Below are 15871 nucleotides of genomic sequence, written 5' to 3' on the forward strand. Positions count from 1 at the left end.
TTGATATTTTATTCAAGACAATGAAGTACATTGTGATCATTTTTCAATATTTCCATTGAACGCTTGCAGCATAGTTTGGATGCAAAACTCAATATCGTCTTCATTGCGACAAGGTGCAATGGTGTACAATAAAAGACGTAGCATGCTGGGATCTTTGAAAACAGAACGCGTAAGGTATCCGAAAATGGTATTCTAGAAAAAAAAACAAGAGCAAAATATAGCCACATTTGGTTTAATACTGTGCAATTATTTCATTGTCTTTACACGTTCATACCCGCAGGACAATGTCTAATCCACAAAATTTGTGATTTTGAGATGCCAATCGAAGAGTTCTATGAAAGTTGTTCCAATCATGATAGGTGGCAGACTTTCGAAACATATCCACCCAGATTTGTTTCAGACCAATCGGTTGCTCATTTGTCGCTACATTAAATTGTTTCATTAAGGCCCTATTGCACAATGAATACCTTTCTTCGCTGAGACTTGTAATATTTGATTTTTTATCTAGTTTTTGCAACGTTATTGATAAACTTTTACGCAACACTTTGAATTGAACTTTGGTTTTTTTCTTAGCTATTTTTCTATTTAACGGCATAATAAGGGATTTATTTTTCGATGTTCTTTAAGCGTTTGAACCAATATCACTATTTTTCCAAAACAATGTGTTTTTTTTTAAATAAATCCGTCATCAACTTTGTAGATAGTTAAGGTAGGATAATACTGCGCGTTATTCTTGCACGTTTATAATGCAGTTTGCAATAGTCCGTAGCTATATTTAATACGCGGCACGGCTGAGTGTGAGAATATGATAAGAGATTATTTATTTCACTTATAGTTTATAACCAACTACTTTCTATATCTGTTGCAAAACATGAAAGTATCAAATTTTCCTCGATTGTTCCAATGGTCTTGCTGTTTGTTTGTGACGATCAGTTAAATAATTATATGCCATTTAAGCGTCAGTTTGGTGTAGCTGTCAAGATAAGAAGAATGGCTTGTTGTTGTCGAGAAAGGACATTTTGCCGCTTGCAACGCCGAATAGTACCCTGCGTAAAGATACTTCGTGAGCAAATATTTGTAGAGGATCATTTATATTGCAACCGACCTGCTAATAATGTCTATTGGAGTGCCAATAAAAGTGCTGCATGAAGCTGAAGGTCATGTTGTTACTTGCGAAACAATTACCGGTGAAGTATACCGTGGGAAACTGATCGAAGCGGAAGACAACATGAATTGCCAAATGACGCAGATTACTGTGACATATCGCGATGGTCGAGTTGGAAATCTGGAAAACGTGTATATTCGAGGCTCAAAGATACGATTTCTGATTTTGCCTGATATGTTAAAGAATGCCCCGATGTTCAAGAAGCAGGGGACCAAAACGGGAACTGCTGGACGAGGTAAATCGGCCATACTTCGTGCGCAGGCTGCTCGTGGAAGAGGACGGGGTGCTGGCGGTGGGGGTAGTGGAGGTGGTGGTGGAGGTGGTAGAGGCGGAAACAAAGCGGGATGGCAAGGACCTGGAGGGCAACAATCCTCTGGCCGAGGGCGCGGTGGATTATAACAATCCTGTATTTATGTACCACTAATTAGTAGTGTGATAATTCGTGCGAAAATATGTCAGTTGGAATAAAAGAATCCGGAGAGATAATTGGAGACTGTTGATCTGTTTTTCCGTTTTAAGTGTGTTAGAATGTATTTATCGGCCAAATTCCTCTTTGTATCGTCATTTTGAGTTATTGAACACGCGTGGTTCTGTTCTAATGAAAGAAATGATTTTTATTTTATTTATTCTTGAAAAGAAACCAGCCTTGATGTATCGTTACGCTAGGAATCTGATGGTGTAAACTTGCGCTAAGACGTTTTGCTCTCAATAATGTGTCAAATACAATATTTGATAAATTAGTAAAAAAGTTGAAAAAGCCACGAATAAGAAATAGACCTATTCAAAATACCATTCTTCATGCATCTATTGTCGGGGATGCATACACTTCACGCATTATGCCAATCGTTTAAAATAAATTTTCGAAAGATGGCTACACAAAACATGGCGCGAATCGCCGTAGTTCAGATGCGGTCCACAGTCGACAAGCAACATAATCTGCAACAGATAAAAACTATTACTGAGCGTGCAAAACAAAACGATGTCCAGGTGCGTCAACATACATTTTTACATACATACAAAACTTCATGCGTTGTAACGTTAAGATATTTAGTTTGTGTTCTTTCCAGAATGTTGTGATTTTGTTGGCACAAACCGAAATGAAACAGTAAATCTGTCGGAGCCACTTACGGGCTCAACGGTGCAGGAGTACAGAAAACTGGCGCGTCAGCATAATTTGTGGCTTTCATTCGGAGGAGTTCATGAGACTATAATCGAAAAATTACCAGGATCAGTAGTATCTGAAGCAATGACAGAATCGGTGGAGAAACAAAACATCTACAACACGCATATAGTGATTGATAATGCTGGCGAGCTGGTAGCATACTATAGGAAACTCCACCTGTTTAACGTAAACACACCGGAGTTTAAATTTCGAGAGTCGGAAACGGTTAAAGCTGGGTGCGATTTAGTGCCACCCATTGAAACGCCTATAGGTCGAATAGGACTTCAAATTGTAAATATGCCCTACATCTCCTATATATACACTTTATTTTGTACACTTTATACACTTTATATTGATTTTAGTGCTATGATGTGCGGTTTCCTGAGCCCAGTACCATTTTACGGAAGCTAGGTGCTGAAATTCTTACATATCCTTCCGCTTTTGCGGTATCGACAGGGCATGCCCATTGGGAAGTATTGCTAAGAGCAAGGGCGATCGAAAACCAATGTTTTGTGGTTGCTCCCGCTCAGATAGGTTTTCATAATGAAAAACGTGCAAGTTACGGTCATGCGATGGTAGTAAACCCATGGGGAGTTATACTTGGGCAAACTAGCGATCATCCAGATCTAGACGTTATCGTAGCCGAATTGGATTTTGCCAAGCTAGCCAGCGTCCGAGCAAACATGCCCTGTTTCGAGCATCGGCGAGACGACGTCTATAGTCTGAAATGTCTTCCTACTGTCTCCGTTACATGCCATAGAGCAACTAAGTACACTTTTGGAGGTATTGAGATATCGCCTGAAACGATATTCTACGTTTCGAAACACAGTTTCGCATTTACCAACATTCGCTGTGTAGTACCTGGACGTAAGTTTCGTAAAGCAAATGCAGCTTTATTTATGAGCATCTTTCTAAATTATTATTTGGTCTTATTATATCACCTACTCCTGGTAGATGTGTTGGTGGCAACAAGACGTCCAGCAGCCCGTCTCCCTGATCTGAGTCCGACAGAAATCGATGATTTTTTTCAGACCGTATGCAAGGTGCAAAAAACCGCGGAACTGCTCTATAACGCAACCTCGTCGACGGTGACTGTGCAGGATGGTCCGGATGCAGGGCAGACTATTTCGCACGTTCATTGTCATATTATGCCCCGTCATGCAGGTGACTTTTCAGAAAATGATCAAATATATTGGGAGCTGGCTCTACATGATAAGAAGCAGTCTGACGAACGCCGGACACGTTCCTTCGAAGATATGACTGCTGAAGCAGAACGTTTTCGCAAAGAGATATTAAAAATGGGAATATAAAAAGATTTATGAATAAAATGATAAATATTGTACAATTTTAAGAACAAAAATATTTCCGAAAAGCTGGTATTTTTTTCAGCTAGTTTAAGATATTGCTCTCTGTGGTTCTTATTGTCTCTTGTCATCGCAAGTATCAAATAAACTAGCCATTATACTATAAAGTTAAGCCCATATGGATTTATTACAGAGTTTTTGAGAAACCATATGGATTACCAAAAACAAAAGAGACCTCATGATGACTGGGTTTTAATAAAAATAATTTTTTTTAGATACAAAAACAATTGTTTTCCTTTGCCTCTTGCTTATTGTTAATAAAATAACTATTGAATGATAATAAATTGAATGTATTAAAAAATGTATGGTATGGGCGAGAAAGCATGTTATTTTGTAAACGAGTTTTGCTACACAAATGCTTAAGTTTTGATCGAACTATGTATGTACAAAAATGTCACCGGTGACCGGTAGCACGCAGTCAACATATGTAATATAAGGACCGTAGAGGCAGTGGCGTCATAAGCCTCACCCATATGGTGTTATGGTACTCTACAGGGCGAATCTTCTAACATTTGGGAATTGATGCGAGGTTCGTTTAAAACTGCGAATCTGTTGAACGGATTTCTCTATTACCTAGACTGAAATATCGGCATTGTCGAAGTTTTAGAACCACAACTATGTAATAGACGATTTAAAACTAACATAAAATTGTCGCATTGTTTGGTATTTTTAAAGGGTTAGAGGTGTTTTATATCAAGTCTGTTAAGAAGAGGTTAGCATTGAAACAATTGTATGTTTTGAAAAAGAAATGAAAATGAGTGTTAAATTATAGTAACAAATTAATGACTCACTCATCATACCCCATTTAGATTAGATGGTGTTAGTTGGAAATTGACTCTGTTGCTATTGACCTAATAGCACTTATAATATGAGACAAGTATTGGATCCAGTGTTTGTACTGGATAGATTAATCGCTTATTGAATTGCGGATAATTGAGGTTATAAAGATGAAAAAATAGATATAGCATCATGTAAAGGTTTGTCTCATGCCTTGCATCATAGAAACTAGGTTTGTATTATCATTTTTCAGAAGTGTGTGACAGTAAAACGTTTTATGTAATTAGTTACTATATTACCTACTATAAATTTATAAATTTTATAAGTTTGTCACTAATAAATTTATAATATATATATATATATATATATATATATATATATATATATATATATATATATATATATATATATATATATATATATATATATATATATATATATATAAATACATATATATATATAAATATATATGTATATATTTATATATATATATATATATATATATATATATATATATATATATATATATATATATATATATACATTATATTTTATTTGAATAAAAACGTAAAGAAATTTTAAAATAATAAACATGAACGCACAACCAACCATGCGTCTCCATGGAATTACGTGACGCTATACGAAAACTCTCTTTCGTTTCTTCTCGCTTTTCCACTCTCTTTCTTGATTTCTCTTTGTATATCATAAATGTTGATATAAATGAATATATATATATATATATATATATATATATATATATATATATATATATATATATATACATATATGTATATATATATATATATATATATATATATATACATATATGTATATATATATATATATATATATATATATATATATATATATATATATATATACATATATGTATATATATATATATATATATATATATATATATATATATATATATATATATATATATATATATAAATATATATATATATATATATATATATATATATATATATATATATATATATATATATATATATATATATATATATATATATATATATATATATATATACATACATATATATATATATATATATATATATATATATATATATATATATATATATATATATATATATATATATATATATATATATATATATATATATATATATATATATATATATATATATATATATATATATATATATATATATATATATATATATATATATATATATATATATATATATATATATATATATATATATATATATATATATATATATATATATATATATATGTATATATGTCTCAGCACTCCCGACATCGTTTAAATATAGGATTCTCTGAGCACTTGTTGATTGCTTTCGTTAAGCCATCGGAATGTGTTTTCTCAATTAATGTAAGCTTGCTCAAAACACGACAAATGAGAGGCAGGCACTCTAGTTCTCTCGTGTCTCGGTCCTAGTACTTTTCTCTTGGATCTGTGCTCCTACTGAGTTGAGTTTGCATTGAAAGTATCAGTTCGTCTTTGGAAAGGACTTTGCATGGTTGGCTTGTTGTCAACCCCCATGTTCCAGTTCGACACAATGTATTGGCAGTGCCGCCAAAGATCCCCATAGTTGTTGTTTGGTGTTCATGTTGGTGTCACTATTAGTTTCCATAACGTCATTCCTGTGAGATTTACTTGCTGCTCTCAATGCAGCTAAAGATTCCATACATTGCTATTATTTTTCCTATACATTAGTGTATGTTGATATATGTAGGTGTGTGTGACTGAATTAAAAAACCTGAAAATGGGGTGTGCAATTACGAGTGGCACACATTATAGTATTAATTTTACAAACAGTGAATAACCGAAAACAATTTGTGAAATATGAAGCTACATTATTAGTTCGATGAAACTGAAGTGATTGGTAATTGTTCACGAAGAACAAATTTTTTAAGAGTTTATTTTATTTATACTTACACTGGGACTGTAAAAAATATGCACCAACAGAACGTTTGAGCTATTTTATTGCTTTTTCTAGAAATTTCAAGCTCAGCAACAAGTTAACAAGTGGTCACGAGTGTTTGCCTCGTGGGCACTTTTTGTCAAGGAGAGCTACGCGCAACGTGGTTCCACGGGTTTCCACGAATCGTATGCTTAAAAAATAATGCAAGCGATTAAATTTCTCAGTGGCCTGATAAAAAGTGGAAACATTATACTTGATTTGAACTATAGCTTTGCCCCTTTCCTGAAGATATGAGATGAGCATGAGCAAATAGTTGGTATTAATAATAACTGATGATTGGCTGAAAATATGAGTTGTCTATGATTAGATCGTTGGTATCAACAGTAACTGGATAATAAAGCAATAAAAAGATGCAAATTGCAATGACAAAGGTATATACATGTAGGCAACGATATGGCTCTGTAATACTTAAATTTATGAAAGACTATGCAATAAATTACACAAAATTCATTGTTTTATGATACTAGATATACATGTTAAAGTACTATTCAATGACGAATTGCTTTTAACCGAGTCAGCCCGGGATAAGGCTCTCTGCGGCTGTTAGGAGGAAATGCCTTTCAGCTCACAAACAATTATTCAATTCTAAATACAGCCAGGCCATACTTAAATAAATAACAATAACGAATTGTTTTTAAAACATTTCAATATTCCCTCGAAGTATTTTGTATAAATCATCATTGCCATCATTTTTTTATAATTGTTCAAAAATTACTTTCTTTAAATTTATAAGTCGAGTCGATTAATGCGGAAATATATGAAAATGTAATAAATTGGGTTAAAAATAAAACTTTTTAGATAATCATAATATATCTGGTGATACGTATCATGGCGATTTTCTTTCCCAGAGCGGACGTGAAGGGAGAGGAAATAAAGTATTCGTAAGCTATTTTGATTCTCAGACATTTGGTAGCTAATCGTAATGTTAGTTAGGCAATTAATAGATACATAAAACTTTGAAAACTCAATATCGTGGTCCATTTTTCTCAGGGGCATGCAACGTAACTTTAAAAAAATATTGATTTTTCTATGCCATGGAACAAATATTCGTATCACTTTGGTGTGACTATTTATGGTTTACTTTGATTATATGTAAGATATAACATGAAAAGATTCACCCGGAATATGGAGCATAGTAGCAGTTGCAAGGATATGTTAATCAGCACTTACACATACTAGTTTGAATAAAATACAACATGGCCGTGAATTGTTGATATATATATATATATATATATATATATATATATATATATATATATATATATATATATATATATATATATATATATATATATATATATATATATATATATTCAAAAATGTATATACTATACCATAAAGTATAAACAACGGTCCAAGCATATAGGTGCTAGGTGGAAGTAGGAATAATTAGCGGTAAAGATAAAAACATTCCATGCTTTTTCATGCTCTCTCGCAGATCATTAATTGCAGACGAAACTAGCCAAACTCACGGCAAGTGGCCACCCGTTGAGAATGGCATATGTTAGCGACGTGCACTTAATTGAAATTGATTTTTCTGGACGCCAGTAAATTTCGATCTATTTATACTAACGTGCATGTGTGTAGGTGTGAATATGAAAGAGCTTACAATTACCGTCGATAAAGACATTATCAACAACCATGCATGTGTTGGTAATGTTGTTTTGATGCCATTCATGAGGAAGAAATATTAGCATCCATCTGGAATGATCTCATCTATATCGTCTTTTGGTTTAGTTATGTTAATGGAAATCGAGAAAATGTAGATTATGCGTAAAGTTAATCTAAAATGCCGGCATTAATTAATGTATATCAAAATGTCTAATTTTTGAGCGGTTTTTCACGAAAACAATCAGTGGATATTCCTGGACATGGTGTCGTGTGAAGGTAGATCCTGATCGAATTTATTTGTGGTGATGCAATATTATTACTATCTTTCTTCTTCTTCTAAAGTGGCTCAACAACCGCTATAAGGTCATGTCCTGTCTTGCTAAGCTAAGCTAAGGATTTCTATGACTTGGAATTTTCACGTAGCTGAATAGTCAGTCATGCGTAATTACTAACTTGAATCCAGTAAACTGTGCTTCCAGCTAGCTTTAGTTGTACAATTGATTCAACGAAATATATATATATATATATATATATATATATATATATATATATATATATATATATATATATATATATATATATATATATATATATTTATATATATATATATATATATATATATATATATATATATATACATATATACATTTATATATGAATTTATATAACTGGTGCATGATATCTCGCTTAATCGTAGATAAGGTCATTTTCAAGTTAAGTTTAGTTTCATTTTTAGAGTTTCAAATGCAAAAATCAGTTTAAAAATATTTATCTCTCAATTCTGAACACTCTTCTGATCTAAGTATCATCATTCAGTCAAGTTTATGATAAACCATCGTGATAAATCAGAATAGTTAAACATCAATTGTTACACTGTTTGGTAATCTTCTCAAGTGGCATCTTTTGTTTACGAATTTATACCAGTACTTACTTGGGTGTATCGCAGTTAGTACATGCCAGGCAACATGGAAAATATTATAATACCAAAAAGTTATTTGCAGTAAAGGTACTACCAGACAGGATAGCAATCTAGATTCGATTTGGCATTTGGTCCAAAGTACTATACTTTTTGTTTGCTGGAGATCTCATTGGCTAGGGCGCCTCGAAATAGATGACAATTGATGGAAATCAATAATGGTGCAGCAAGACGTAAGTTGTTTGCTTACTTAAGCATTTCGTTTGGACGTCTTGGGACTAATGCGAGTGTTGTGAAAATATTCTTAGTCGTTGATTGGATATGCCATCGGAAATCGGGTAATATTAAAAACCGTTGTGCATTTTTTCGGACCACTTGCCAAGGCATATTCCGAAAAAATAAACTTGAGTGAGGAGTTTGTATATAGCAAACAATTTCCTTTCTTAATTTTGACACATCGTTTAGCGAAAAACTGACAAAAAAATTTACATGATTGGATTTATGCGCTGATTGATCTATCAAATCTAACAGTAGATCGTCATTGAGTAGTAATGCTCCTTTGCCTATCGTCTGTCATACTTCGTTCCTGGTCCTTGTAAACAGTTGTTCCCCAAGCATGTTTTTCTATTTCCTAAAACGTTTCTTAAGTTCGTACGTTGGCGCAGTTGACGAAAATTGACAGTGATTTATTCGATGTCCATTTTGTGCCAGCATGATTGCTTCAGTTTTCTTCAGGTAGGATTGTGTCGCAGTCGTTCGCAGCCCCCACAGTTGAATGTTGTGCTGTTGATTTGGTATTGAATAATTTTTGGTTAATTGGGTTATCTCTCTTTCTATATATATATAAATATATATATATATATATATATATATATATATATATATATATATATATATATATATATATATATATATATATATATATATATATATATATATATATTTATATATATAACATATTAAACATATTAAACATATTTTTTGCAACGACAATGCATTTTGAAAACAAATAAATTATAAAAGCGTGCAAGTGATTAAAAAAGGGTTTCACTATAGAGTATAATCAAAAGTGCCGAGTATATACAACAGAAAGGCGTTGAAAAATATTGAAATAAATGGTCTTATTGCATAGCAATTCAGATATGTACAAACTCTTTTCTTGATGTTAATGGATAATTTTGTTGGAAATATTTGAAATCATATAAATACACCAAATAGTTGAAGCTACTTTGACTACAAGAAAACCGTTGTTGTCTGGGTTAAACGATGGATTTCAATGATAAATGAACCACTTCATGTCAGTCAAGTGATAAATTCCTAAGTCTGAGTCCTCTTAACGCAACAGCAAAAGCTTGTAAAAGCTGAGCAACTTTAGGCAGAAGTGTTGATGCCTTCCTTCTTGCATAGTGTCATACGAATAGCACATAGAGTAGCAATAGTATTCATCAGCCATAAAAGCGGTCTTAGGTTGTAAATTATGAGCATCGTTTATCATCACACCTACTGGGCATTTCTAGTGAGAAAAACCCACCTAGGAGGTATTGAACGCAGTATCAAATATAGCACTACCAAAAGTATCACAATGTTCAATAGTATACAAGACTTTACGATAGTTGATAGAATGGTTTAAAATTTGTTAACTAGTCTGTGAGTAGGCGAAAACGAAGTATCAAATTCGTCTGAGTGGGTATAATTGGAATGAAATTAATCGTGATGTTAGTATTTAAAAACAAATAACCAATATAAATAATGCAAAAAAGTTAAGAAAAAAAACCAAGTCCGAGATGGTAATTTGAGAGCTACTATGTAATCTAAAATGTTTATAATAATCGTCTTTGATTTTTTCAATCAAGCAGAAGCAGCAAAAAGTCATCATTTAATTTATTTTGCTCTTTTGATTGCCGAAAAATGTTGATGCAACATTGATAGCAAAGGAAACCTTTTTCATGCTTCAATAAAGATTACGATGATGAAAAAATATGTACAATCGATGGTGGCAGAAAACATGTTTTTCTATATCAGAAACGATATGCTCCTTCATGCTTTCATTATACTATGATAGATTTATTCTTCTTCATTGTTAACCGAGTCAGTTTTGTAATTCGTAAAAGAAATTCATATAACTCAAAATATCTTGTATAGATATGTCTTTAAATCTACGTAACATTAAAAATCTACGAAAGCATTAAATTCGGAAGCAATACATTTAGTGTTTTATTATAAAATATTTAGTGTGGCTTATCTTTTGTTTTTATTTTAAAATGAGAAAAACTAAACATTTTACGTTCGTTGCATTGCCTTGAATTGATTGAATTGCACTGAAATCTTGTATGATTCTCGAATAAATAAACAATATTGGGATGTCAGTTGGTGCATTTTTAAAGTTTATATTGCCATAATTAACATCTCGACAAAATGAAGAATAGTTAAATGTATAGTGCAGAGGAAGCAGTTGACTAGATAAAAAAATAATACTGAAAATCATCATGAGACAAAGTATATATATATTTTTTTTCAAACCTATAATGTATCCTAATAAATAGTTGATGTGTAGTGAGAATACATGCAGTATAAAGAGATAACACACAAATGAACACTATAGAATAAAGAGTATGATTTGATGATAATTTATTATCCTTTTTGGGAAGAAGCGGTAGCAGAGTCGTTGGATGTTTGATTTTTTCTTTAAAAGTGGTTGTTTCTACATTGATGAAACTGAAAACATTATTGCATTTTTACATTTTTATGAACATGTAATAGACATTGAGGCATAAGTGTGCTTTCAAATTGGTGTTCACTCGCTCAAATCATAGAAGTGTTTCACATAGCATGTGAACAATGCACTATGCGAGCAGTTATGGTCGGAAGAAACACATAAATAATAATTTTTACATTACATATTAGAAATAATAAATGCACAACTAATTGAGCTGTATTAGGAGTATTGATTAAATTTAATGTTCTTAATGCAAAATGGAGGCGCCTGGTTGTTCGTTGTAGCAGTCATAATAACAGAATAGTAATGCAAGTATAACGAATTTTTATGAACTAAATCAATTATATATATGCATATATATATATATATATATATATATATATATATATATATATATATATATATAAAATTTGGTTCAATACTGATGTTTTCCTTAGGTTAAACGCAGTAGCTTAGCTACATGAAAAGACACAAATGTTTTTAAAAATTACATTGTTTTGGGATTGCTGAGTAGAACTTGAAGAACTAGGAAAGAATTATGGTAGAGAATACATGATAACCTGAGAAATAGCCTGTGGATTGGATGTGGCACAGTAAGTAATTTAGACGCTACTCAAAATACTACCTTTAATACAAATATAAAGAGAATCTGCTACAAACGCGAGGATGTTAACATTGTCGCAAAAAATCAGAACCGTCCCTATTTTTGCAATTCTACAACTCTGAATCACACGAAACTGAATGTGAGAAGGTGGAACTGGTTGCTTTCAGATAAAACATATTACTCACATGCATTAAGCTTGTCGCTATCTCAGACTTCTTTCGACAACTACGAGCTGTTGAACTGTGGTCTTTATAATTGCCTCGAACGTTTATGAAATAAATTCAGGTTAATTCTTTCTTCCGAAATTAAATGCCAAAATTACCTGAAAAAAATGGCATTTTTTTAGAGAAGTCAATTACATTTTTATCATGTAATTGTAAATATGAAGTTATGAATTATATTTATCATGTCATTTTAAATATGATATTATAAATTCTATTTTCATCATTTTGAACAAATACAATTTGTATCTTTGCCGTTTGTATTAGCTTATATTTCTTCCATAATAATCACAATCATAATCATAGTTACTAATATGATCACTGTTTTATTTTCCTTCAATCAGATTTATTATTTCATTGTTTCATTGTTATTTTCAATGAGATGTTTAATTACAACGAAAAATAGTAACCATCACTAATTTAAAAACCACCCATATATATATATATATATATATATATATATATATATATATATATATATATATATATATATATATATATATATATATATATATATATATATATATATATATATATATATATATATATATATATATATATATATATATATATATATATATATATATATATATATATATATATATATATATATATATATATATATATATATATATATATAATATATTATATTTTTTATAAACATACAATTAGGTGCATAATAGAATAACCCGACTACTTTGTCACTACTACGACTACTGCAATCGCGGATTTGCCGTGATCGTCGAAATCATCGTTTCAACATGGTTTTTGGTTTATCAACGCTTCGAAGCTTCTACGATGAATAGAAGTGGCTTCATACATTTCATACTTCAAAGACCAAGATGGCTAGGTACAACCCTGGTAGTAACGCTAGTGCGCTAGTATCATAGGGCTAGTGTTATCTAGCCAACTAACCTGGAAGTGATGTTTGCTTTGGTGGGTTTGAGCGTTAATAACAAAATGTGTGTGCAAAGTTTTTCTGCCGTATACAAATGCTAATGTAGTTTATTAATTTCATGGCGTAGTGTTTTCAGTGTTTGAATTTCTTAGCTTTATTGTTACTGTTACGCTAGAAAACAGTTCTCTGTCTCGACAACCCCGTTTGCAATAACTTTCAATTGTGTTAAGGTCAAATTCAGTTTTCAAATGCAGGAGGCCACCACATCATGTTCCATGATGATACCCGTCTACGAACAAGAACTTACGACCGCAAATGCAACGAACTTTACATTATCGTTCGAGGAATTGCTTCTTTTCGAGATAAGGAACAGTTCAAAAGTGATACGGCCTAGTGTAGACAACGACGTCATTACTTCCAACAAACTAGTGCAGATTGTGTTTTGTGTTTTGTACTCGAGCATATTTATATTAGGCGTTTTTGGCAATGTACTAGTGTGTTTCGTCGTGTTCCGCAACAAGGCCATGCAAACTGTGACTAATTTGTTCATTACTAATCTCGCCCTCTCGGACATTTTACTGTGCGTATTAGCCGTGCCTTTCACACCATCTTATACTTTTATGAGACGATGGGTATTTGGAAAGCTGTTGTGTCACACTGTTCCATTAGCTCAAGGATGCAGTGTATACATATCGACCCTAACGTTAACGTCCATTGCGATTGACCGTTTTTTTGTCATCATTTACCCGTTTCATCCACGTATGAAGTTGACTACCTGCATCACGATTATTGTGTTGATATGGTCATTTGCAATTATGGTGACGATGCCATATGGTTTGTACATGAAGCTGCATGGTACGGCATCTAATGAAACTGACGAAGGCGATATCAGTGGCATTGAAGATCCACCAGCTTCATTTTCGAGCGCGATGTACTGCGAAGAGCTGTGGCCATCAGAAGAAATGCGCAAGACATTCTCTATTGTTACTTCGATTCTGCAGTTTGTGCTGCCGTTCATCATTATGGCGTTTTGCTACGTTTGTGTATCAATACGGTTAAATGACCGTGCTCGTACTAAACCAGGAAGCAAGACGTCACGCCGAGAGGAGGCTGATCGCGATCGTAAGAAGCGTACGAACCGAATGCTTATTTCAATGGTGGCCATTTTTGGTATATCCTGGCTGCCGTTAAACGTGGTAAACATGTGGAACGATTTCTATTCCGACATAAACAGCTGGCGGTTTTACAATCTGATATTCTTTATTGCCCATCTCACGGCGATGTCCTCAACCTGTTACAATCCATTTCTCTATGCATGGCTGAACGACAACTTCCGCAAGGAGTTTAAACAAGTGCTTCCTTGTTTTGATCCGTCGCGTGGCCGTTCGAGAACAATCGGAAGTAGTCGAGGTGGAGTTGGCGGTGGATGGCGCTCTGGTGAAAGGACTTGCAACGGCAACAATGACACCGTGCAGGAGACGCTGATACCTAGCTCTCAAATTGTTTCCAGCTGTCGCAGTCCACCGTTGCCACACCATCATCGTCAACCACAGCAGCAGCAGCGGCATCATCTAAACACATTCTCGACTCAGAGCCTGGATAACCAGCAGCCAATGGTGGATTCGATCTTGCTGTCAGAGATTGTTCCACCATCTTCAATTCCTCCACCTTTTGACAACAACACGCTTTCAGGCGTAACACCAAGTGCGAAGACGATCGTCCTTCCTTCTGGGATGCTGGAAACTCCATTTGATGTGCAGTATATTTCAGAAAATACCTCGATAGTTAATGCATCAATTTCTGGGTTATCATCTGATGTTAGTAAGGAGAACGAACAAGGTGCTCATTTTAGTACGAGCTGTTCAAAACTGTCATCCCTAATCTTAAAAAACGATAGCACTCTGACTGATACAAAAGTGCCGGTTATTTTGTAAGATTTCTAGCGGCGCGGGAAGCATGTGGTAGCAGTGGCAGCAATATAGTAATGCAAATACAATAGACAAAACAAATGAATCATTAAAATTGAAATATGTAAAAACTGCTATCAAAATTATTAAAAATTCATTCATTCAAATTTCTAGTAATATTCTCAACGAATAACGTGGTATTTTTTTTGTACAACAACCAGAAGGAATATCATCCTTGTGCGAGGAGTGCTACACAAAAAACAAACTCTAATAGAGGTTCGTCTGTTGACTTTTTAACAAGGTAGTACTAGATTTATGAAAAAGCGTAGCTAGAAAAATTGTATAGACAGCTGCTTTTACTGCGTAACTTAAATGTTATGTAATCAAATTAATAACATCGTTTATCATCGACCAGACAGTGTTTACCGATTAAATTTGATATTTACTTTTACTATTGTTTAAATCGGTTAGATATAAGGTATGTGTTTTATTTTGTCATAAAAACCAAAGCTAGACGTGATGTACCATTATTT

The 15871-nt window shown here is 32.8% G+C and overlaps 3 protein-coding genes across 3 annotated transcripts; all 3 read left to right on the plus strand.

The window, feature by feature from the left end:
* Positions 1-1055: 1055 nt before the first annotated feature.
* On the plus strand, positions 1056-1639 carry LOC128731943 (small nuclear ribonucleoprotein Sm D3). Its single transcript, XM_053825101.1, has one exon. The coding sequence runs from the start codon at positions 1115-1117 to the stop codon at positions 1562-1564; it is 450 nt and encodes a 149-aa protein (XP_053681076.1). The 5' UTR covers positions 1056-1114; the 3' UTR covers positions 1565-1639.
* Positions 1640-2032: 393 nt separating this feature from the next.
* Positions 2033-3774, plus strand: LOC128731786 (nitrilase and fragile histidine triad fusion protein NitFhit). The gene is made up of 4 exons (XM_053824927.1): positions 2033-2152; positions 2217-2618; positions 2690-3194; positions 3282-3774. Exons 1-4 carry the CDS (start codon positions 2033-2035, stop codon positions 3635-3637), a joined length of 1383 nt encoding a protein of 460 aa, XP_053680902.1. The 3' UTR covers positions 3638-3774.
* A 9935-nt stretch (positions 3775-13709) lies between these two features.
* Positions 13710-15365, plus strand: LOC128730241 (neuropeptide Y receptor type 2). Its single transcript, XM_053823275.1, has one exon. It carries the CDS (start codon positions 13710-13712, stop codon positions 15363-15365), a length of 1656 nt encoding a protein of 551 aa, XP_053679250.1.
* Positions 15366-15871: the final 506 nt, after the last annotated feature.

The sequence above is a fragment of the Anopheles nili genome, chromosome 2, assembly GCF_943737925.1.
Source record: "Anopheles nili chromosome 2, idAnoNiliSN_F5_01, whole genome shotgun sequence".
NCBI classification, from domain to species: Eukaryota; Metazoa; Arthropoda; class Insecta; order Diptera; family Culicidae; genus Anopheles; species Anopheles nili.

Bases quoted from the DNA above. Each gene is read 5' to 3' on its own strand.
- LOC128730241 (XM_053823275.1), top strand. From the start codon at position 13,710: ATGATACCCGTCTACGAACAAGAACTTACGACCGCAAATGCAACGAAC.
- LOC128731943 (XM_053825101.1), top strand. From the start codon at position 1,115: ATGTCTATTGGAGTGCCAATAAAAGTGCTGCATGAAGCTGAAGGTCAT.
- LOC128731786 (XM_053824927.1), top strand. From the start codon at position 2,033: ATGGCTACACAAAACATGGCGCGAATCGCCGTAGTTCAGATGCGGTCC. The intron at 2,153-2,216 runs GTGCGTCAACAT...TAAGATATTTAG, and splicing joins CAAAACAAAACGATGTCCAG to TTTGTGTTCTTTCCAGAATG. The intron at 2,619-2,689 runs GTAAATATGCCC...TATTGATTTTAG, and splicing joins GTCGAATAGGACTTCAAATT to TGCTATGATGTGCGGTTTCC.